The sequence below is a fragment of the Rattus rattus genome, chromosome 8, assembly GCF_011064425.1.
Source record: "Rattus rattus isolate New Zealand chromosome 8, Rrattus_CSIRO_v1, whole genome shotgun sequence".
Taxonomy (NCBI): domain Eukaryota; kingdom Metazoa; phylum Chordata; class Mammalia; order Rodentia; family Muridae; genus Rattus; species Rattus rattus.
The window spans coordinates 92365291-92390615 of record NC_046161.1 but is presented as its reverse complement, the minus strand read 5'-3'; the positions used below and the strand labels follow the sequence as shown (position 1 = coordinate 92390615).

Below are 25325 nucleotides of genomic sequence, written 5' to 3'. Positions count from 1 at the left end.
AGTCGTTTTTTTGTAGAACAAAGACTAAGTCTTTTGACCCCGGTGCTCCACGAACTCCCTTTAAGCTATTTTATTAACTACCTTAGGGAATAATCTATGAGTTAGAGGCTTTTTTCTTTCTAGTGTTTTGAACGTCTGAAGCGCCTTCAGCAGTGTGAGTTTCCCGTGTCTCCCCATCGGGTCTTCCGCTCTGCCTCGTCATTATGGTTTCATTGCTGCTTTAATTGTTTTTCTTTTCAGGATTTTACAGTTTTTGGAGGCAGTCTGTCAGGCGCACATGCTCAGAAGATCTGCAAAGTAAGTGTTTACCGTCGAGAATAACCCACTGCTTCCACCAGCTTCTGTGGCCCACGCTGAGTATTCCGGGGGTGCAGAGAGCAGAGCCAGAGTAGGTCTGTAGCAGAGCGACACCAGCCAGAGAGACGGCTCATTTCTTAAAGGTTTTATGTGCTGTCCGCATGACCGTGGTAAGATCTACACCCACATTCATTCTGTCCATTCCGCTCTCTTCTCCAACCCTTCCCCTCTTTCCTTAGCTCCCTGCCTTCCTTCCTCTGCCCTCCTGGCAACCCCCACCTTTCTCCATGCGTAAAGTAACATCTAAGATTACAAGGCTTGAGGGGCTGGAGAGGTGGTACAGTGGGTATGAGTGCTTGGTGTGAAAACAGAAGGACCCGAGTTCAAATCCCCAGCTCTTACATAAAACCCCAGTGTGACCACAAGTGCTTGTAACCCCAGCTTTTGGGGGACAGGCAGATCCTGGAAGTTTGCCAGCCAATGTAGCTAGAACAGCAAGCTTTGGGGTCATTGAGAGACCCTGTCTCAAAAAATAAGATTGAGGGTGATGGAGGAAGGCAGTCAACATTCTCCTCAGCCTCTGCCTGTGAGGAGTGAAAGAATTCAAAAACATATCTGTAATATACGTTGTTGTTATTATTTTAAGAAAGGGTTTCTTTGTGTAGTCTGGGCTTTAAACAAAGCTGGCCTCAAATTCAGAGTCCATTGTAACTACAAATTAATTAACCATTTTAGCTCATGGTGGGTAGCACACAAGCTGGACCCTCCCAGGAGCTCTCTGGATTCGTAAATGAAAGATGCATGGACGAATGTGAGCGCCAGTTAATTTTGCTATGTCTTGGCTGGATTAAAGGCTGGGCACTTCTAATCCTTCCTGCTGCTAGCAAACATTCCCCTCTGGTATTCTGGAGTTAACATCCTTTAAAATCTGTATTTCATCGCTGCTACTCCAGACGCCCAGTTGGGGAAGTGGCCACTGAGCCACCTACCTGAGTTCTTACAGGACTGGTCTATCCTAGGCCCCTCTCAAGGAGATTCTCCTCCTTCCTTCTCTCTCCCAACCCCAGGGACCCTAAAGGTCCGCCTCTGTCCTGCCCAGCCATGGGCTGCTGGCATGTTTATTTACCAATCGGAGCCAACTGGGGGCAGGGTCTCTAGGTGTCTTCTGTGCAGACACTAGTGTTAGCAGGTTTTGGGGAACCAAAATTAACATCATAACACAAGCGGCATTAGGCCAAACCCCACATCAGTCTACCTACCTCTGCCTCCTGAAGGCTGGGATTGAAGGCGTATACCACTGTCTGGTGTCCCCGCCAGCGGGGACCCAGTTATTCAGGGTCCCGAAGAGGCTTTCTACCTGTGGGCCAAAATGGGGGTGAAGAGGAGACCAAGCAAGATTCTGTTGTCAAGGTCTCGTTTATTGGGATGAACGTTACAGCTTTTAAGGCTTTCAAGTAGGGGGAGTGACCTTTGTGAAATATGAAGGAGGGGGAGATGAGGGTATAGGCAGTGATAGCTGGAGGCAAAGAAGTCAGGCGATGAGGTCAGGTGGTGGAGACACTGGGTGTAGACTGAGGAGATAACTGGTATCTGCTCGAGCTGAGGCATCCCTTGAATGTTATCTTCCTGTGCCGTAAATTCATGGGAGAGGCTTTGTCCAACAATCTTAAGACTTATGGCAGTCATCTTAGGGGTGAGTCTCTGTGGTCAAACAGCCCAGAGTCACCTAGCCACTTTGAGCCAAGCAGTTCAAAAAGCGGCTAGGCCCAAATCCAATATGGCTCCGTGCAGTCTGGCTCATTAATATATGTACTTATCAGTGCATTAAATAATGAGACTTAGCCGTGACTCTTTTTACTGGTATAATTCAAACAAGGCTCGAGTGAGAAAATTCTGGAGCTCAGCAATTTTAATGTAGCAGAAGCTTCTGGTTTCTAATAATGGCAAAGGCACAGTTGTGAGTTCATAAGCAGAGGAAGCGTTAGATACTCTCTGTATGTTGTTCATATGGGTGAAAATGTAAACTTTTTCTAATGCAAGTTTGTAGATCATGCATGCATTCACAGCCACCTTGAGATTCTGGGGATCCCAAAAAAAGATGTAGGCAGAGTCCAGGCGCTAAAATGTAACGAACAGTACAAAGATTGCATGAAGTAACAGTAGTGTTTTTATGAAAAGGAGTTATTTTTGCTGGTATGTATGTCTATGTACTGCGTGTGCCTGGTGCCTGCAGAGGCCAGAAGAGGATGTTGCATCCTCTAGAACTGGAGTTACAGATGGTTGTGAACTGCCCTGTGGATTCTAGGAACTGAATTGGGGGCTTTTGCCAAGAGCTGGTGCTCTTAACCACTGAGCCATCTCTCCAGCCCATGCATGAAGGTATTTTTTTTTTTTTTTTTGGTTCTTTTTTTCGGAGCTGGGGGCCGAACCCAGGGCCTTGCGCTTCCTAGGCAAGCGCTCTATCACTGAGCTAAATCCCCAGCCCCGCATGAAGGTATTTTAAAACCACTCTGGAGGACTGAGCTTTGAGCTCTGTGATAGGATACGTGCCTAACGTGAACAGATCTTGGAGTCAATTCCGAATTCGGCTGAAGAAGAAACTCGAGCACAAACAGAACCTCAAGCAGCCAACCAAACAAGGAAAGCTCCCCAGACACAGCCTACTAGACAGAGATGGTCCAAGGAGTCATGCTAGCATCGTCGGTGCTCAGAGAATTTTGGAAGTAATATCAAATTATTAATAGCCGGGTAAATTTTCCTCTGTAATGAAGCTACCTGGATTTTAGACATGTGTTACTTTAGAGACCTTTACCAAATTCCCATTTTTACTTATTTTTATTTTTTATTTTTATTTTTATTTTTATCTTTTGAGACAGGGTTTCTCTGTGCAGCCCTGGCTGTCCTGGAACTTGCTCCATAGACCAGGCTGGATTCGAACTCAGAGCTCTGCCTGCCTCTGCCTCTGCCTCCCAAGTGCTGGGATTAAAGACATGTACTTTCATGGCCGGGCTAGCCAATTACCTTTAAACCTTCCTGGTTTTCCTTTTTTACTGCTTTGGGTGTAATGGTTACGTGACATAATGAAGTAAATGGGCTTCACTAACAATCTAAGGGATGCTGCACACGAAGCTGTCAGAACTGTTGACCCAGGAGGAAAATCTGTTGGAGCGGGCCTGGCCCAGGTTAATATATGGGCCAGTATTAAAGGATCTCAGCGTTAGGAAGGTTACAGGACCACTGATAAGAAGAGACACCCACACACCCCTCTTTGGCTACTGAACTGTTGGAAGAATGGGCTGCAAAAAATGTAAACTTCCTGTGAATCTCCTGCAGGGAGAAACATGGCTGAAACCCTGGAGGCATCCAGAGGAGGATGTGTCTCCTGGTGTAACAAGCCTCAGACCCTAGCACAACTGACTCCATAATGGGAGTGTCATTCAGGTTGTAAAACTCAGCACATAGACAGCACCACCTGCCAAAAAATGAAAACAGACCTAATCTATCAAAGTCCATCGTACTGGAAAAATCTCTAAATGTCCTAACCTTGCTTTTTGGCTTTTGTAGTTCAGCTTCTGGCTAAATGTTCTTGTTAACTGAAGCATGTCAACCCAGAATGTGGTTCACCTTGAGAAAGCTCAGGGCTACCCTGGGATCCTGAACACCTAGTACAGTCGACATAAAGACCTTCTGTTGGCTTAAACCCATGTCCGAGCAGTCTTCTCTTGTGGATATCCTACAACACTGGAGAAAGATTCACAGCTCATCAGATGACCTTGTAGGAAAGCTCTGTGTGTGTGTGTGTGTGTGTGTGTGTGTGTGTGTGTGTGTGTGTGTGTGTGTGTGGTGGGGGTAACCATACCTTGCCAGGACCCCTAGATGACTTAGGGTTGGTGGATTCTGGATCCTTTCGTCCTTCTTCCCTGTGTGGTGACACTGAATAAATCTCCCTTTTCTGCTTTTCACTATTCATTTGACTCCTTTCATGGGTTATTGGGGATGGACAGTTGGACTTGACTTGTCAGGGCACAGGCTGTGCCCCCTTAGTCTGGTGACGCTTTCACTCACCAAGACATAAGCCATCTCCTTGGCCCAGCAAGGGGTTTTGACATTGCTGTTTTTGGTAACCAGAGCAGATGTCTCATGAAATTTTTCTATACCGTTTTAGATCATGGACCAGGCCATAACAGTGGGGGCTCCAGTGATCGGGCTCAATGACTCCGGGGGCGCCAGAATCCAGGAGGGGGTGGAGTCCTTGGCTGGCTACGCAGACATCTTCCTGGTGAGAAACCTATGAACAGAGTTGTCTGTGAGTGTGTGCTGGTGCCTGTCCCCCACATTGTCCTCTGCCCTATGCCACTCAGTCATCTCTGTCACTGCCACAGTGGGTGGGATGAAGGTCGGATGACTGGCCAGGTGAGCTGCAAAGCCTGCTTCCTGTTCTTGAGAGAGGGCCAGATGTTGGATAAATAATTAGTTCAAGGTCATTCATGAGGAGAGAGAACTTGGAAATGTTTTCTTCTATCTATCTATCTATCTATCTATCTATCTATCTATCTATCTATCTTTTTATGAGAGAGATATGGTAAGGAATGTTAAAGTAAACTGATTAGCTAGAATTAAGTTTTTTTTTTAAGTACTCTTTACTTTTTTTTTAAACATTAGGGACTATTTATTATACAAAGTTTAAACATTAATACAAAGAAGAAAGAAATCTTTCCAGATCTCATTGTCAGAAACTCTTGGAGGACATCATTTCGGATACCTACATTATCCAACACATGAGATGTCTGATGAGGGAGACGGGGATGGCGGTCTGATAGGAGAGAGAGAGGAAACAGGCAGTTTCTAGTCAGCCTAGGGCTGTCCATCCCACCCCTTCAGAAGGACAAATATCTTGTCCCTGGTCACTGCCCTTCACGATCCTTTGAAATGTTTGTGTGTGTGAGATCCTCAGTAAATTGTAAGTGTATGCGCGTTACTTGAAGAGCTACCCAATTTTTGGATGTTCCAAACAAGTTTTTTAATCTCTCCTCTCAAGTTATGTGGTTGCTTGTCCAGTACAGAGAGGTCTGGAAGGCCTTCGCCTCTCATGGTTTGGAAACCATGTCTGTTATATAGGGGAAAAAGAGGCCCCCAGAGACATGGCCATGTTTTAGGGTGTGGCTGGGTTTGGGGATATCATGCGATATATGCTAAGCTGCTGCTGTTTCCAGGAGCCCGGCCTTAGCACCTTTGAGATCTGTGGTGTTGAATGAATTGCTTGCAGCGCCTGCTTGTCACAGGACCCTGCCATTCTTTGGTACTGCATTGTTACTTTCTGGTAACTTTTAATTGTGATGTAATTTCAGACCTCAGATCTCCCCTGTGCCCTTTGACCAGATGCGCTACCTCCACTCAGTGTAGCCTTCTCTCTAGAAATACATACTTGCATGTTACATTGTTCTGAAACATTTGAGGGCAAATTGGTGACATTTTTGCTTCCTTTAGCTCTTAAGTCCTTCACTGTGTATTTCTGGGGATCATTAACCAGAATATAAATGTAAAAGGAGATATAACATTGATCTGTTGTTAATATCCATAGTCTTTATCTAGTGGCCTTAATAAACCCTTAATGGTTTCCTTTCCTTCTCTTTTCCTCCCTTCCCCCATTCTCCTCTTCTCTCCTTTCCTCTCCCTCCCCTCTTGCCCCCTCTACCCCTCTTCTCTCCTCCTCTTCCTCTCCCTCTCCCTTCCCCTCTCTTTCCTTCCTCAGCTTTTGTTCCTGACCTGCAATGAACCCAATTGTCATACCTCTTTATTCTCTTCCTTTAATTTGGGACCGTTCTGTACTCTTTGTTTCTCATGATCTTAGTTTAAAGTGTTAAGACTTTCTTTTGGACTGGGTCTCACTCTGTAGTTCCCATGTTGACCTGGAGCTTGTATAGGCTAGACTGGTCCTGAACTCATCCCTGTCTGTCCCTTCCACATTCTAGGATTAAAGACTTATGCCACTGTACCTAACCTGACCTTGACATTAAAAAGAAACAAGCAAACAAAACCCCAACCTTTATTGAAGTTTAACTTAAAAACCGAGAAATCCACCCCTTGTGGCATGCAGCTCAGTGTATTAAACCTCATACATTTCTGTAGTTGTAGAATCATTACCTGGGGCTCTGAACTTGGGAACCAAGTGCTTTCACGGGTCACAGATTCAGCTAAGACAGGCCTTGAACTTAGCTTCCTGCCTCAGTCTCCCAAGTGTTGGGCTTTCAGGCACGAGCCCCCGTGCCCAGCTTGAGGCTATGTCGTCTGTTCAATGGCCTCTTGGGAAATTAGCTATGTATTGTTTTATAGTGGTCAATCTGCTCTTAACTCTCTATCTGCTGTCCATTATTACAAGAGGCGTCTCGGGGCTGGAGAGATGGCTCAGTGGTTAAGAGCACTGACTGCTCTTCAGAGGTCCTGAGTTCAATTCCAGCAACCACATGGTGGCTCACAACCATCTGTAATGGGATCTGATGCCCTCTTTCTGGTGTGTCTGAAGACAGCTACAGTGTACTTATATATAATAAATAAATAAATCTTAAAAAAAAAAAAAAAAAAAGAAGAGGTGTCTCTGATCATCACCACACACCTGGTTCTTTCCCCCTTGGTGTCTGACAGGGTTTTGGTTCTTATGTCTTAAGGCTCTTTCTGATTTATCAATTTGAGGACTCTGTTAGTTGTAGACATTTGAAACTTTTTCTTGATTTTTTCAATTATATAAATTTAAAAAAAATTTCATTTACTTCTGCTGGGTTACCCTTGCTTGGGTACATGCCACGGAGCATGTTGTAGTCTAGGACAACTGCCAGTGGCCCAGTCTCTCCTACCAGGTGAGTCCTAAGTGTTCGTGCTTGGCGGCAAGGCCTTTACCTGACAGCTGCCTTTCTGGGCTTTTGCTATTCATTTTTATAACTGTTATATTTCCTATGTGTTTTGGGCCCTGATACATGATAGCATTGTTTGTTTGTTTAGGTTTTGAGGATCTCTGTATACAGCTCTAGCTGTTCTGGAACTTACTGTGCAGACCAGGTTAGCTTAGAACTCACAGAGATTTGTCTGCCTCGACCTCTCAGGGATTAAAGACATGGACCACTGTGCCCGACCCATATGTGATAACTTTGAATTTGATAACTTTTTTTTTTGGTTCTTTTTTTTTGAGCTGGGGACCGAACCCAGGGCCTTGCGCCCTAGGTAAGCGCTCTACCACTGAGCTAAATCCCCAGCCCCTTGATAACTTTTTTTTAAAGTTGCTTTATCTGATCATGTAGCCACCATGGCTCTATGTTTTCCTCTCATGAATTTTTTTTAAAAATCTCTTATTCTTAACTTTTTTTGAGTTCTTTTGTCAAAAGTAAAACTATAAACAGCATGTATGTCATCTCTTAAAAGTCCAGTCTGTTAGTCTCTTAGGAGATGGATTTTTGGTGCCTGGATTCTTTTGTTATAGCTTTTAAACAGTTTTAATTGTTGTGTGCTTGTGTGTGCATGTGCCTGTGTGCACGTGTGTGTGTGTGTGTGTGTGTGTGTGTGCACATATGTGCGTGAGTGCACATATGTGCGTGAGTGCATGCCACAAGTGTGCAGGTGCCTGTTGGAGGCCAGAAGAGGCCACCCGTTCCCCTCGAGCTGGAGTTAATAGGTGCTGTGAGCTGCATGATCTGGGTGCTGGAATTGCACTTGGGTTCCCTGGAGGAGCAGCAGGTGCTCCTAACCCCAGACCCCGCCCTTTATGGCTCTTTACTTCTTATATTTATGTGTGTGTGGACATCTCTATGCGGTAATGCATGCATGGAGGTCAGACAGCAACTTGTGAGAATTAATTTTCTTCTTCCATTAAAGGAATGCTGGGGTGGGAGTTGGGCAACAAGCAGGTTTATCCCAAGACTTCTTTCTGGACTCCCTTACCCCCTAATCCCCTCCTTTTTTTTTTTTTTTTAAAGATTTATTTATTCATTTATTATATATAAGTACACATAGCTGTCTTCAGACACACCAGAAGAGGGCATCGGATCTCTTTACAGATGGTTGTGAGCCACCATGTGGTTGCTGGGAATTGAACTCGGGACCTCTGGGAGAGCAGTCGAGTGCTTTTTTTTTTTTTTTTTTTCTTTTTTCAGAGCTGGGGACCAACCCAGGGCCTTGCGCTTCCTAGGCAAGCGCTCTACCACTGAGCTAAATCCCCAACCCCAGTCAAGTGCTCTTAACCGCTGAGCCATCTCTCCAGCCCAATCCCCTCCTTTTTTAATGAAAAATCTTTCTGTGTACTTCACACTTGCCTGGCTCTAGGTCCTTCTGTGTCTGCTGAGCCTACAGGCCTGTGTCACCATTCCCAGGCGTAGCTACCTGCCATGCCCACTCTCCGTGCCCAGCCATAGCTCCGCCCCCTTTTGTATTGAGTTGAGTCATTTTATTTCACTTCAATTTTCGCCATATTTTTATTTTTCAAAAATTCTAGCCTTTGTTTTTATTTCACACATGTTGGTGTTTTGCCTGCGTGCCTGTCTGTATACCGAGGGCGTGCCCAGTGTCTGTAGAGGCCAGAAGAGGATCTTATCTATCTTGGATCTAGAGTTACAGAGGTTGTAAACCTGTCATGTGGCTGCTGGGAATTGAACTTGGGACCTCTGGAGGAGCAACCAGTGCTCTTAACCCCTGAGCCGTCCCTTCAGCCTCACTGTATTTTAAAGTGTCTTTTTCTTAGTGGTTGTCTGTGGAATTGCAATCAAGAACTTAACTGGTTGAAAGGAAGTTAGTCTCGCCAGTGTGTGAACGTGATGCTTCTACATGTCTGCGTCATTGAGGAGCTCATCTTTGCACATGATGTCTCCGTTGACAGATTTAAAGACATCCATACAAACTTACAGATCTCGGGAATGCTGCGTCCCCAGCGGAAGTGCGGCCTTGCCGCTTCTCCTCGTTGCCTAGAACGTTAGAGTGACTAGTGTCTCTTTTCTCAGGGCTTCCTGTGGCTGTCAAGTGCCATTTCATTTCAGCCGGAAGAACGACTTTTGTGTTTGTTGTATGATGTCTCAGCTGCCGGTGACCTCCCTCACCCTTTGTTATCTGGAAATGTCTTGCTCTTCCTTCCTTGAAGTTTGCTTTGCTGGATGTTGAATTCTTGGCTGACGGGTCTTTCATCAAGCACTTGAACCGTGTCCTGCCGCCTCCTGGGCTTGACCGTTTATCTTACTGGGATCCCTTCGTCAGAGGGAAGCCGGTCTGCCCTGCTGCTTTCTGGTTCCTTCCTGGGCTGGAGGTTCATCGTTTGACTAAAACGCGTCACCGTGCGATGTCAGTGAGCTCATCCTTCCTCAGAGTTTGTCGAGCTTCTTAATGTGAACATTTGTGTCTTTTATCAAATCCGGGAAGTTTGGAGTTATATTTCTTCCGGTATTTGACTGGGCCCTTTCTTTTGGTGCCTGATGGCTTCCCACAGTTCTCCAGTCTTTGTTCATGTTTTCCTTTACTCAGCATGGTAACTTCTGGGGTTCTGTCTTCAATCTTAAGTTCTTTTCCCATGTTTATTATTATTTTATTTTGTCCATCAGACATGTGTAGGACAGCTGCTGTAGCATCTATGACTAATAATTTCAGTGTCTGGGTTTGCTATGAGATATGATGCAGTAAGGGGTGCCTGGCAGGCCCAGGCCAAGGTGTGCCCTGAGAAATCACGACGTGCAACACATCTGGTATAAGGGGGTTGACTGGGGGAAGGGAGAGGAGTGAGAAGCAGTAGAGGTAGACAGATGGGCATGTAGACAGACAGACAGACAGACAGAAGGGCAGAGCTGTGAGGACAGAGAAGAGGGGGGTGTAGAGAGAAGAGGGAGAGAGAGAACGTGGGGGGGGGGCACACACACACACACACACACACACACACACACACACACACACACACACACACACACACACACCTGGCGTACCTGGTGGTGACAGTGATAACATAAGCTGTTGCTAGGTCCCCGGGAGGAGCCTCGTGGAATCACCTATGAGGTAACTGGTTGCCTCAGGTTTGTTTTCCCTCAGATCGTGTTTTTCCCGTGAATGGCTGTACCTGTTCACCTGTTTTATGATCCATAATTTGTTGTTGAATAGTGGGAATTTGTAGTATTCTATCTGGTGAAGTTTTTCTCCTTGGAGTCAGGGTCTCATGTAGCCCAGGCTTGCCTCCATCCCACTGTGTAGCTGAGGCTGGCTTTGAACTTTCTGCCTCCCATGAGCTGGATGGTAACTTACAAACTGAGTTCCTTCAGTCCTCTCTGCTTGTTGACTGTGGGATCCATCAGCTTTGTATTGAATATGAACCCTTAAGTTTCAGTGTCTCTGGGGTTGTGGTGTTACTTTTCTCGGAGCTGTGACAAAAGTGCCTTTAGGAGTGCTTATTCTAATTCCCAGTTTGAGGGTGTGGTCCGTTGTGAGGCGGCTGGGCTGGCTGGTCACATGCTACCTGCAGTCAGGAGACAGACGTGAGATCTGCTGCTGGGCTCCCTTGGTGTTGGGCTATGGGAGGTGATGGCGTTTAAGGTGGGTTCCCAACTTAACCCAGCCAGGAACTTGTACATGCCCAGAGTTCGCCTCCTACAAGTTGTGGGTTGTGTTTGATGATACTAACCAGCCCGGTGTCCAACCAACGGTTTGATAAGGATGTTCCTAGAAAAGCAGGGTGTGGTGGCCCACACCTCTAATCCCAGCCCTCAGGAGGCAGAGGCAGTCGGATCTCTGTACATTCGAGGCTAGCCTGGTCTACAAATTGAATTCCAGGATTGCCAAAACTTTTGCATAGAAAAACCCTGTTTCAAAACAAACAAACCAACCAAAAAAGATGTTCTTAGAAGCTTAGAGCAAGGGGGGGATCAGTGTCCTTTTCCTTGTAATAAGGAAGCAGTCCATCAGAATTGAATGGAGACTGCTGCCCTGCTGACCCGTCAGAAGCCACAGCTAATGGTGGGAGTACACATCCTGGCTGGAGATGTGGCACAGTGGTACGGTGTTTGCCTAGTGGGGACCTCCAGCACCTCAGAACAGAAGCCATGACCCTAACGAGGATGAGGCTTTCCTTGCCCTTCTTAGGTGGCAGCTGCCACTGTAGGTGTGTGGTTGTCATGGCTGCGGAAAGGTAGCCGCTGCTCATGTGACATTCACCAGCCTCTTCCTCCTCGACCCAGAAAGTGTCTGACCAGACGCCCGGGCTCCGGAAAGGTGCTTCTGACAGCCCTGCGGCTGAAGTTGTTTCCTGTCTCATCTGTCTCCTGTGCCGTCGTGTTGCTGTATCCTGTGAGTCTGCGTGCTGGGCACCTAGCATCATTTCCAACTTATCAGGAGATCACTGGAGCCCATGAGTGTGAGACTGGCCTGGGCAACAGTGTGAGATTCCATCTAAAAACAAAACCGATTTTACACCAACAAGAGAACCCTACCCCAAGCCCATAGTCCTATGTTAATACTTTTAGTGTACTTTTAAAATGTCTCCATGTTTCTTTCTTTCTCCTTCTACTTTTTTAGAGGGGGTGGGAGACATTTTACATTGCCTACATTGGCCTCAAACTCCTAATCTTCTGCCCCAGCTTTCAGAATTCTGTATTTTTTTTTTAATTCTGTGAGTATTAACGCACTCTACTATGTTTGTTTGATTTTTTTAAAACTGTATTTTAAAAAATTAAAAATAAGTAAGCATACAAAATAATGGTTGTTTCTCTTTCTCTTTCTTCTCCTCCTTCCCTTCCCCAAGCCCAACAGGGTCTTATAGCCTAGGCTAGCCTAGTACTCCTTAGCCTTTGTCTCCCAAGTGCTGGGCACACCACATCATGTAGCTTAAAATAAATATTTTTTCTACATGTGTATTATTGTGTATTGCTTGTATTAATCTCAACCCCATTGTAACTTTTTAAAAAAATAGTAATTGTTTCCAAGTTTATTGCATGTGTGTATGTGTATATGCATGTCTGTGTGTTTATTGCATGTGTGTATGTGTGTTTCAAGTTATGAGCCCAAATACAGTGTTATAATTATTACTTTACTTGCTCTTTATTTCTAAAAATATTACTTTAAGTATGTGTGTATCTGTGAGTCTGCCACTCGGGTGCAGTGGAGGACCCCCAGGAGCTGGACTTACAGGCTGTTGTATGTCTCCCGATGTGGGTACTGTGATCTGAATTTAGTAAACGCTTCTAATTGTCAAGCTTTTGGTCCAGTCCCAAATTAAGAAGAGGGAGTTTTGGGGTTGGGGATTTAGCTCAGTGGTAGAGCGCTTGCCTAGCAAGCGCAAGGCCCTGGGTTTAGTCCCCAGCACCGGAAAAAAAAAAAAAAAAAAAAAAAGAAGAAGGAGTTTTATGCAATACGTTTTTATGTATGTGCATGTATGTATGTGTAGAGCTGCACATATGTATGGTGACCTGTGGAGGTCAGAAGGCAGCCCCAGGGGTCAGTCCTTGCCTGCCACCTTGTTTTGAGACAGGGCATTTCATTTATTCCTTTTGTGTATTCCAAGGTAGCTAGCCCGTGAGCTTGTGGGAATTCTGCCTCTGCCTCCCATCTTGCTAGAGAAGGGCTGGGTCCGTGGACCTGCAAGTGACTCCATCTGCCTTTGGGTCCTGGAAATCTAAACTTGGGTTCTCGTGTTTGCAGTTATCCACTGAGCCGTCTTCCTGGCCTCCAGCATTTGGTCTTTAATCACAGGTTATCCGTCGTTTGTGACCTTAATTGCTTCTTGAGGATTTGAGTTGCTGTCGGGTGTCATTTCCTCTCACCTCAAGAGACATCGGACCTGGTATTAGACTGGTGGAAAACCTTAATTAAAACTGCTAGAGTCTCGGGTGTCTTCACCTTCTTTAGTGCTTAGCCTTTATGTTTTTCCTTTTTATTTCTTTTGGAGATAGCTAGGAGATAGGGTCTTAGAATGTAACCAGACTATCCCTGGACTCACTATGTAGCCCAAGCTGGCCACAAATGACCTAGAACTTGTAGCATAATCCTCCTGCCTCAGCTTCCTAGGTACTGGTGTTGCAAACATGAGCTGAGGTTTCTGACTTGCTCAGCAGTTTTTTTTATGCATAAATGTTTTATTCACAGGTAGTTCATTTTTAGAGCCTTGAGTACTTGTTACTGACAATCTCTCCATTCTCAGTCTTTTTTTGTGTGTTGGAGTTTTCCAAACCTGGTTCTGCTGTAGCTGGACGGCCCCACTTATGTGTTATTTTTTCTGAGTAGAGATGGCTTTCGTGCCGTGATGAGCTGTATCCAAGGTTTATAGAGACTGGGTTTAGTACTAAGCAGGTGCCTTCTTTTCTTAGCCAGCAAGAATGAAGGAGAAAGGAAGAGGGAAAAAGCAAGGAGTGATAGGCGTCATCTTACATGAGTCCTGGTCTTCCTAGGGCTTGAGTCTTTCCTCTCTTCATAACACCTTTGTCCATACAAACCCCCTGTGTAGTTTTTCCCCTCAGAGCCGCCAAGCCTTGCCTGAGGATGAACAGGTGCTGAACACCACTTAAGTGGCGCCTGCCTTGGTGGCCTCATTTCCCAGCCTCTGAGAGCTTCCATGGAGAGCGTACCCAATCTCAGCATAGAGGTCAGGGCTACAAGTGACTTGGGTACAGGCTGCTTCTCCCTGGTGACTTTGTACACGCTGGGTTCTGGACCCAAAAGTATTGGGACCTATAGCTCACGCCATGGTGGCCACGTTGAAGAACTGCTGTCAAGACAAGAGAACACTTTTCGTTCCAGAGCGGGACTGGCCAACCACTCCTCCCTTACGGGAACAAATTGCACACATGATTTTGACAGCACTCTCCTGATTAGATCTGTTGCCTCGTGATTTCTGTTTTTATTGTTGCCTTTATCTTCTTGCAGATAGCTGTGTGAGTACTTCTACAACCAGACTCTTTGTTTTTCTGTATTGGCAGAGGAATGTCACAGCGTCCGGAGTCATCCCTCAGATTTCTCTGATCATGGGCCCATGCGCTGGTGGGGCCGTCTACTCCCCCGCCCTGACAGACTTCACATTCATGGTGAAGGTAAGAGCTGCACCTCTGTCTGGTGACCTGAGAGTCCTGCAGTTCTCATCTGCAATGAACAGAATGTCTGACCCAGATCTAGGTCCTTATCTGAGTTCTCAGTTCAGTGGAGCTGAGATAAGCCGTGAGAGGAGGGAAGGTTTGGCACAGGATCTGTCATGGACGAGGTTCAGTGGCAGCCGGTGCTGGTGTGCTGGGAGATTTTACCTGTGATCTGAATTTCAGATGGTTTTCCATGATCAGAAGGTCTCGACCTTGCCCAGACTGATGTCCTTTTACTGACTAGGGCTCCCCTGGGAGGGTCCACTGTGGTCTGTTTTATTGGGAACAGTGTCCTGGTGTCCCGTGTTTCTGCCTTGACCGGTTTGCTCTCCTCTTTGTAATGGTGATGGGAAACTTGATCTCCACCTTCAGTTGTATGTTACCATATTGCCTGCCTTTTAATTTTAATTTTTTTTTTCAAGACAGGGTTTTACTGTGTAGTCCTGGCTGTTTGGATTAAGGGTGTGCACCATCACCACCCAGCATTTTATTTTACTGTTCGAAGTTATTTTTTTCAGACAGGATCTCACTATGTAGCCTTGGCTGTCCTGGAACTCACCATGTAGACCAAGCTGGCCTAGAACTCTCAGATCAGCCTGCCTCTGCCTCCTGAGTGCTGCGATCAAAGGTGTGCGCCCTCAGTGCTCAGCTGTGATGAACTATTTCTAGGTGGAATCTTCTTGAACTTTTATGTGGGTACTATCCTTAATGTGACAGTTAAGATAGAAAGAAAGGCTGATTTTTTTTTATTTTTTTTATTTTTTTTTTTTTTTTTTTTTTTTTTTTTATAAAAAATTTTTTTTTTTTTTATTTTTTTTTTTTTTTTTTTTTTTTTTTTTTTTTTTTTTTTTTTTTTTTTTTTTTTTTTTTTTTTTATTTATTTTTTTTTTGGTTCTTTTTTTCGGATCTGGGGACCGAACCCAGGGCCTTGCGCTTCCTAGGTAAGCGCTCTACCACTGAGCTAAATCCCCAGCCCCCTTTTTATTTTTAATGTTCAAAAACTCAGCAGTAATGCCATGGCAGAGAAAGACTGAGGGGAAAAGTCATAGCAGTTGCTTAGTATGAGGGCAATTCTAGAAGGAACGTGACTGACTGGGACACTTTGTTCTCAGACCAGCGAAGCAGCGACTCTCCAGAGCCCAACCGTCTAGTCCAAGTGGCCGCTGAAAGCGTTCTTGTTCTTTTTTCTTTCCTTTATTGAAAGTAGATTTAAAAAAAAATACAATCTATTCTGCTTACATTCTCCCTTCTCTCTGCTCCTCCCCTCCCTTTCAGTCTCTTGTTAGAAAACAAACAGGAGTCTAGGAGATAATAATAAAATACAAGAACAAGTCAGAAAAGGGCAAAGCAAACCGAAAAAAAAAAAAAGAGCCCAAGAAAAGGCACAAGAAATAGAGACATCGAGACACTCATTTACCCACTCAATAATCCTGTGAACACACAATCCTGGAAGCCATGATATATGTGCAAAGGACCTGCCGGGTAGATAAATAAATAAAAATAAATAAATTAGAGAGTGACAAAGCCTTGAAGCAACATTGTGACAAAAGGAGCCTGTTTTCTGCCCTATTCAGACTGCCTTGGAGAGAAGTGAGTTTTCATTTGCAAATGGCTATCGTTGGAGACAGCTTCTGAGTTAGGGATGGGATACATGTTTACTTCTCCTTTCAGCTCTAGGACCCTTTCCAGGCCACATTCCCTTTCTAGCTCTGGGTCTGGTGCAGACCTGTGCATGCGCTGCCCTGGTCTCTGTGAGTTCGATGTGGGTTGGCCCTGCTGAGCTTAGAAGGTTTCGTTCCCTTGGCGTCCTCCATCCCCATCCCCTCTGACTCTAAGTCTTTCTTCCCCTTCCTCTTTGGCAGGGTTCCCTGAGCAGGAGGGATTTGATGGAGACACCTGCTTAAGGCCTATGATTGGAGCGTCTTTTCGCTCTCTCTCTCTCTCTCTCTCTCTCTCTCTCTCTCTCTCTCTCTCTCTCTCTCTCTCTTTCTCACTCTCATCTCTCCCCCTCTCTCCATCTCTCTCTGTCTCTCTGTCTCTGTCTCTCTGTCTCTCTTTCTCACTCTCCCTCTCTCCCCTTCTCTCCGTCTCTCTCTGTCTCTCTCTCCCTCTCTCTCTCCCTGTCTCCCTCCCTCCTCTCTCCTCTCCTCTCCCTCTCCCTCTCTCTCTCTCTCTCTCTCTCTCTCTCTCTCTCTCTGCATTCTGTGTGGCTGTGGCTCCCTGTACTTGTTCCCATCTGCTGTAGGAGGAGGCTTCTGTGATGATGGTGGAGTGAGGGACCGATTACAGGAGAATGTCACTAGGAGTCATTTTATTGCTGTGTTCCCTTGGCTACTAAACTGAACAAAACCAGTCACTACAGTTTAGTAGAACAGTATTTGGTTTTCCTCTAGATTCTTGGGCTATTTAGTCTCTGGTTCTTGGTCACTCAAGCAGTTTTCAACTATGGGTTCCGTCTTGTGGAGTGGGCTTTAATCAAATCTGATACTGGTTGGTCACTCCCACATGCCTTGTGCTACCATAATAGAAATAAATAAAAAATATTTTTTTAAAAAAAGGGGATAGAGGAGCAGTTTAGAAAGAATCCCGGCATCCAGAGTGGGAGTGGACAGCACACTTCCAGGGGAGACCACGAGGTGTGCCCAGAGAGTGCCGGAAGTGCCAGAGAGGCACGGAGGGGGCCTCCTGAGTTCCCTTCTTTGCCCTTTGTAGACTGGCATTCTGAACCAGTTCCTTTACCTGCGGCTGCTTCCCCTTCTCCCCTTACATATGAGCAATGGCTGAACTCACTCCTCACCAGCCTGCTGCTGTCCCTTCCCCTTCCTTATCACCCCAGCCTCTCCTTGGTGCTGGGTCCTCCCAACCTAACTTAGCTGGATGCAGGTCTGTTGTCTTCAAGGTCCCTGTTGGTTCCCATCTGGCTAGCGCTCGGACTTCTCTCCTTCCCACGGCAATCGACGGCTCCCCTGACCCACAGAGCCAGGTTTCTGAGGCGTTCACTAACGTGTCACTCTGTTTGCTTCTGAATGCTCACCCAGCGCTCCTTTCCCACGGCTTCCTTCCTGCCTGTCTGGGCACACCTCGTGCTCTCCCCAGGAGCTGTGCTGCCCACTCCCACTCTGGATGCTGGGGTTCTTCCTAAACTGCTCTTATCATCCCTCACCCCTTTCTAAAAGGCGTGGGTGTCTTGATTATTCCTGTCTATGGGCACCATGTGGATCCCTTGAGGCTTGAGTTAACTGGCAGTTGTGAACCATAAGGTAGATGTTAGGAACCAAACCTGGGTCCTCTGGAAGGGTAGCTCTAACCACTGAGCCATCTCTCCAGCCCGTCAGCCTTTTCCTCTGCATCTAATTAATGCAGTTTTAGGGGCCTGGGGAATTGGCTCCATTGGTAAAGTTCTCACCGTGCATACACATGGCCAGGAGTTTGGGTATCTAACACCCATAAAATTCTGGTCACACTGTTGACCACTCAGTCCTACCATGGGGGAGTAGAGCAGGTGCCCACCAAGTGTGCTAGCCAGCCAGACTAGCCACATCTGCACCCTCCAGTCCAGTGAGAGAGCCTGTCTCAGAACACAAGGTGGAAAAGCAATTGATATCAACTCCTGGTTTACACGTGTGCTCAGGTGTGCATCCCCCGCATACATGCACACACATATATACCACAAACACATACATAAACATATGTGTGTGTGTGTATGTATGTGTGTGTGTGTGTGTGTATATATATATATATATATATATATATATATATATATATATATATGTAGATAAAGTTCTATCTATTCAGGGTCACGTCTAATCACCAAGATCCTTGCAAGTTAGGTCCAGTCAACATCCCTCAGCCGTGGGCCTCAGCTCTCTCTCTGACCCATGGTACATCCTGCTCTTGGTTTTCCTCCGCTGTCTCATCTCTTAGTGACTTTATCACGTCTCGACTTCAGATACTGCTTTCTATGCTGCCCTAGGATGTATTCACCAGGATTCACTCTCTTAACTGCTTTTCCCTTTTGAACCTCAGTAAATGTCTCCCACTTCCCAGGCACACCCAGCATTTAAAGGTGGGCGAGAGATCCTAACTAAAGTCCTTCTTAACGCAGCAAGCACTCTTACCACTACTCTCCCTGGCCTTCCCCATTTCACATGGAAGTCCCGCCTCCAGGGCTCGTGTGGGACGAGACAGTGACTGATATTTTCCCTTCATATCCCATGTCATAGCATCCAAGTGGCCTCTCTTGGGGGATACAAGCCAGAGCATAATCAGAGTTCTTCTTAGTACCCTGCTTTGACCAAGCTTGTTATTTCCCACCTGGACTGTTGTAGAATTCCGGCTGCCGTGAACAAAAGAACCGGCTGCCAGCCAGCCAGTCGGACCGCCATCACGCCCCCACTAGCTATTATAGCATCCTATACATGCCTTGAGAAAAATGTACCATGAGGAGAGCTGACCACTGGCTCCTGAAGGTTCAGCCTCAGCCAGAACCGTTTCAAATTATTGAGACTTTTTTCTGTCACCAACTTTGTTGAGTTCTAGATGACCCTGGTCTATCGGTTGGACTCTGTGATGTGTGCTAATGTCCCTTCTCTGGTTAGGGGTAAGCAGGCTGTTGCTTGGGAACAAGACAGCCTCCCAAGCTGTCTTCTGTAGCAGGAGGCCCAATAAACAATTTCTCCTTCTGTCCTTTAATGGTGTGGAGTGAGTGGAAAACTCCACGGTTAATGTGGTTGAGAGCACTTAATGCTCTTCCAGAGGATTCGGTTTGGTTCTACAGCTCCAGGGAATCCAATGTCCTCGTCAGTCTTCTGTGGGTACCTGCACACACGTGCCCCCCACCCGCATACACGTGCCCCCACCCCCATACGTACACTTACTGTAGTCGGGGTTGGAGCGAGGAGGACAGAAGGCTGAGACTGCAGAAGTGTGAACTGCTATAGAGCCAGCGGGTCGTCTCTGCTAACTGGAAGAATCCCAGAGTCTCACACCTGAGGCTACCGAGCTGTGACACTGACCATTGTCAGGGGCTGAGGAATCCCAGTTCCTCAGAGGCTGCAGTGCCAGCTGCCGAACGCTAAGGAATATGAGTTTACTGTCGCTGTCTTCAGACACACCAGAAGAGGGCATCAGGTCTCATTACAGATGGTTGTGAGCTAGGAATTGAACTCAGGACCTCTGGAAGAGCAGCCAGTGCTCTTAACCGCTGAGCCTTCTCTCCAGCCCCCCATCAAGTCCAGCTTCTAGTTGTAGTAGCTCACACTAATCTCAGAACTCAGGATGCTGAGACAGGAGGATTGCTGCAACTTCAGCAGCAGCCTGGTCTGCACGGTAAGCGTTGGACTGGATGAGGCAATGTGATGTACCATGCCCCTGTCTCGAAAACAGTAAAACAAAAACAACAACAAAATAGCCGTGCTGATTTTGTTGATGTGTTCGGCTGCTAGCCCTTAGTTTTCTTGTGTTTGTGGTTTCTGTTTTTCTTGTTTCTTTCTTCAGGTGTCCCCCCTCCCCCACATTCTTCAGATGTCAAGCTGTTTTGCAGCCTTTTCCAGTTTGGCCCCTCTTGACCCTCAGTATGCTCTATGAATCTTGGTGTGTTTCGGTTTTCCATTGTCCCAAGGTCATGTCTGATTTCTCCTGTGATTCCTCCATCAGCACACTGATTCTTGTTTATTTTGCTTAATTTCTAAATGTCATGAATTTTCGGTCCCTGCTGCTGTCTGTTTTCCCTGCAGGGTGACTGATATCAAATCAATGGAGTCATATATTGTGGGATCCCAGGGTCTTAGCCCAATAATGTCCCAGATAGATTTTTCTTTAGTACAGAATCCATGTGATGGTTTGTATGTGCTTGGCCCAGGGAATGGCACTGTTAGGTGGTATGGCCTTGTTGGAGGAGGTGTGGCCTTGTTGGAGGAGGTGTGGCCTTGTTGGAAAAAGTGTGTCATTGTGGGTGTGGGCTTTAATACCCTAGCCCTCTCTGCCTAGAAGCCAGCAACCTTCAGACGAAGAGGTAGAACTCTTAGCTCCTCCTGCACCATGCCTGCCTACATGCTGCCATGCTCCCGCCTTGATGATACTGGACAGAACCTCTGAACCTCTAAGCCAGTCCCAATTAAATGTTGTCCTTATAAGAGTTGCCTTGGTCATGGTGTTTGTTCACAGCAGTAAAAACCCATTCTGGGTGTCACATCTCTCTGATCTCCTTTGACCCGAAGGTTTCTTGGTTATGATATTGATCATTATTATTCCTTTTTCTTATGTGCTGGGGATTGAACCCAGGGCTGTACACACACTAAGCAGAGACAATGCCTTCTGAGCTAGGGCCCAGGTCCTCACTCCTGGCATTTTTCAGGTTCTAAGATAAGTTACTTTGTTCTCCAGTGTGGATTTACCCAACATGTCCTGAGGATTAGAATTGCGCTGGGGAGCCCTGGTCTATGGCATTTGTGGTGATGGGTCCTCCATTGAGACACTAGACTCAGTGTCCTGTGCCGCCTTCTTCTTTTTTACCTTTTAATCTTTTTTTGGGGGGGGGGAGGTGTATTTTTTATTTACATTTCAAATGTTATTCCCTTTCCCAGTTTCCTGTCCATAAGCCCCCTAGCCCATCCCCCACCCCATCCCTTCTTCTATGAGGGTGTTCCCCCTCCCCAACCACCCACCCCTTTCCACCCTGACATCCCCTACACTTGGGGAGGGGGTGGGTCCAGCCTTGGCAGGACCAAGGGCTTCTCCTCTCATTGGTGCCTAACAGGGCCATCCTCTGCTACATATGCAGCTGGAGCCACGGGTCTGTCCATGTGTACTGTCTGGGTAGAGGTTTAGTCCCTGGGAGCTCTGGTTGGTTTCCTTAGGAATTTGTCTCCCCACGTTCCACAGTGAAGGGTCATCTGCCCACTGGGATGCTGGTTTGGTAACGGAGGTTTGTCTGGCGCTCCCTGGTCATCTCTGTCACTTGTTTACGCCCTTTGGAGAGACCTTCCTGACTGCTCAAGCCTCCTCTGCAGGAGAGGCATTTTCCTTGATGCGGCTCCCATCCATGCTTCTTATATAAACCTTTTCACCCTCTGATGGCTGCCTATGCAGTAGCTGTTGAAAGAGCCTGGGTTTTTCTACCCCGCTTCTGCTTGCACTGGGCATGGTGGTGCTTGTCTGCAATCCCAGCAGTAGGAAGGACCTCGGCGTCGGGCCGGAAAGGCAAGATGGCTCAGTGGGTAAAACACTTGCCTTGCAAGCCTGAGCTTGGTCCTTAGAACCCCTGTGAAAGAGAGAACTGATTCCACAGACCTCCCCGCACAAGTGCCATGGTACGTGTGTGCCAGGTCCTTTCCCCTCCTTTTCTCTCACACGATAATAAATAGTAACCCCCGCTTCCTTCCCCAGCCTCTGGAAACCACTAGTCTTTTTTTTTTTTTTTTTTTTTAAGATTTATTTATTTATATGAGTACACTGTAGCTGTCTTCAGGCACACTAGAAGAGGGCACCAGATCTCATTACAGACGGTTGGGAGCCACCGTGTGGTTGCTGGGAATTGAACTCAGGACCTGTGGAAGGACAGGGAGTGCTCTAACCACTGAGCCATCTCTCCAGCCCACCACTCCTCTTTTCATTGCCAGCATGGTTTTAACTATAATTGTTTTACGTGTATGGGTATTGTGCCTACATATAAGTGTCTGCACCATCTGTGTGCCTGGTGCTCAGGGAGGTCAGAGGACTGTGTCAGATCTGGGCACTGGAGTTACAGATGGTTATGAGTGCTGTGTGGGTGTTGGGAATGGAACCCAAATCCTGTGTAAGAGCAGCCAGTACTTGTGACCACTGAGCCATCTCTCCCCCTGCATGAATGCTTTGTCTTTTCTGGAATATAATGTAGTTGGGGTCCCCTCATTACTGGCTGTGGGGAGTCTCTTCAGATTGGCTTCTTTCCTTAACTTACGCTTACACGTTCAAGGTCCTTACTTTCCTGGCATGGTAGTTTGTGTCTTAGTAGCAAATGCTGTTTCATTATCTTTATCTTTCAGGGATTATTTTTTTTCTCCTTACCTGCTGAAGAACATCTTGGTTCCTTTCAAATGTCAGCATCACTGCTAAAAACGTCTGGGTCTTGTACGGATTGTGGATGGACGTGACGTCATCAGATGGCTAGGGTAAATGCCAAAGAGCGCATTGCAGAATCAAGTGTTAAATATGGATTTAGACGTGCCATCTATCAGAGTGTGAACTTTAGCCCGGAAGGAAGTTCCTGTTGATCAAATATTCCTAGGTGGGAATTATTCTAGATACTGTGGTGGTATCAAGCTTCAGAATAATTTTCCCTGATGGATATTATTTCTGACCGGAGCCTGTGATCTAACAGTCTTCCCCACAGGCTGACGTAGCTGCCAAGCCTCTGTCTGATTGCCCCGTATTGTAGGATGGCTTCAGAGTTAGTCTTGGTTTGGTGCCTAGGGGCCAGCTCGGTGTGGTCTTGGAAGCACTTGGTCCTCCTGGGCCAGACTTGCTCTGTTTGCTTTGCCCTCTCCCAGCTGGTTCTGTCCGGTTTATTCAGTTGTTTAGCTGGAGTGCAAAGCTACAGGACTAGAAGTGTGTTCCAGGCGTTGGGACTCCTGGTTGTCTCAGCTTGCGTTTTCTCTTTCCCCTTCTCTCTGTGCTTTAAGATCTAGCAATGCCTTTAACCAGACTACAAAACATCACTGAAGCTCTGCTGTTGTTGGGCTTATCCAGATTTAAATTCTCATCCGCTTATCACCCCGCATTCTTGGAAATATCCATGTAGCTCCTCGGTACCTCTTCCCCTCAGCTCTTTTTCCCTTCTAGAGCAGTGTGCTGCCCTGCTTCCTGATGGGTGCCAGGCTCATGCGCTGTCTCAAAGATATGCCTTCCCCACTACCACATACCGCCACTTTTGTAACCCGTGTAGCTTGAAATGCTTACTTCAGAACACTAGAATATAGCTACAATGGCAGGGGTGGGAGGCGGGGCTTTGAGGGTCTTCAGCGAATGTGTCCTGAGTCCAAGCATGTGCTCGGCAACTCTGGTGTTCATTACGAATGGCTGATGAGGAGTCAACACTAGTGAAGTAAAACTAAGATACAGATCCGAAATGTACTGTTAAGATTGACAGGGATTGTGGGAGTGAAAGCACTGAAGGGCCCTCATAATAATTTGGGCTTTTATGGGATTCAAGGGAAGGAGGAGTTTGTTTTCTAAGGGGTGTGGTTTGGGTGGTTCTTTATTTAAAACTTTTAAAAAGATGTGTTTTATTTTATGTGTGTGTATAGTTTGCCTGCATGTATGTCTGTGTGCAGCATGCATGCAGTACTCAGTGTGGCCAGAAGAGGGCATCAGCTACCCTAAAACTGCTCCTAGCCACCTCGCCATCTCCTGGTTTTCTGTTTTCATTAACAGATGAAGTTCTTTCTCCTGGGCATATACCTTCTGATAATGCATTTGACTTTAACCATGTGGCTGACCAATTATACAGAGGCATAAGATGCTAAATGGGAGATTCTCTCTCCAAGTTTGCTATGCAAACCAACTGCCTTATCACAAATGTATCCACAGGTCTCACCCCCAGTTTCTCTCTCTTTCCTTTTCTTTCTTTAGACAGACTTTCTCTGTTTAGCCCTGGCTGTCCTGGAACTTGTTCTGTAGACCAGGCTGGCCTTGAACTCAGAGATCTGCCTGCCTCAGCCTCCCAAGTGCCGGGATTAAAGGTGTGTGCCAACATCACCAGGGTTAGTTCTTTTCTTTTAAAAATTGTTATCAATAATATTCTATGAACACTTACAAATTAGTGATTATATAGTGGGAAAGACGTTACCGGTATGATTCAAAACAAGGACACAACATAGAAGACACACAGACAAACAGACATACACAGACAAACAGACACTCATACACTCACACATTTTGTAACATTCATATTTTTCTGTTGTCTACCAGACCCTGGGTAAATTCATCTTCCAGCAAGAGCCTTAGAGCTGTTGATGAGTTTAAATGAGGAACATCTTTATAAACAAGAACAGGAGAGAGCACTCATGATCTTTACACAGTAACTCGTAATTGCAGCTCTAAGCAAAAGGCCATATCTGTTGGTGTCTCTTCATTGTCCCTTGGGCATACTATAAGAAGCAATGTTTACTTTAAAGGGTCACCCTCAGGTATCTGTATTACTAAGATCACGGGTACATGACAGTCGGCCTCGAGATCAAGCAGGATCAAGCTGGCAAAGGCACGTGTTCTTACTAACTAGTGTGTGGGCATCCCTGGATAGACTGGGGATGATCAACTGCTCTCAGGCCTATACCAAGTGGGCAGTGGTGGTGTAGGACTCAGGAGGCAGAAGTAGGCAGATCTCTTGTGAGTTTAAAGCCAGCCTGGTCTACAGAGGGAGTTTCAGGACAGATAGGACTAAACAGAGAAACCCTGTCTCCATAAACAAACAAACAAATAAACAAAACTAATCAGTAATCAATTTATATGTGCATGCAGATAGGTGGAAACATTCAACCTGAAAATTCAAGTGGTCTCCTTTTAAATATTTATTTTGGTCTTTATTGTATTTTATTTTATGTTATTTTGAGACAGGGTCTCACTATGTGGCCTAGCCCCGGGTTTCCTGGAACTCACTATGTAGACCAGACTGGCCTTGAACTCATAGAGATTCCCTTTGTCTCTGGCTCAAGTGCTGGGCTAAAAGGCAGCACCATGCCCAGCTTGGTCTTTTTAAATGTATCAGTACCTGTAACCTAGAGAACATTAAACTGAAAACAACAGCAAAACCCCAAAAACAGACATTTAAAGTGTTAGCTTTAGGCTATTTTTCTTAGTTTGTCTTTGTCAGTGGAGAGAACTAACTCCTGAAAATTGTATGTGTGTGTGCGCTCACACACACACACACACACACACACCATATACACACACATACACACACACACTCACACACAC

At 46.1% G+C, this 25325-nt stretch overlaps 1 protein-coding gene across 1 annotated transcript in view; it reads left to right on the top strand.

Annotated features, from left to right (window-relative positions):
* Pccb (propionyl-CoA carboxylase subunit beta) overlaps positions 1–25325 on the top strand; it is a 50261-nt gene that overhangs the window by 6862 nt on the left and 18074 nt on the right. The window contains exons 4-6 of the mRNA XM_032910206.1: positions 241–297; positions 4463–4576; positions 14220–14330. Coding sequence (XP_032766097.1) covers positions 241–297; positions 4463–4576; positions 14220–14330 — 282 coding nt within the window. The remainder of the gene's footprint in view (positions 1–240; positions 298–4462; positions 4577–14219; positions 14331–25325) is intronic.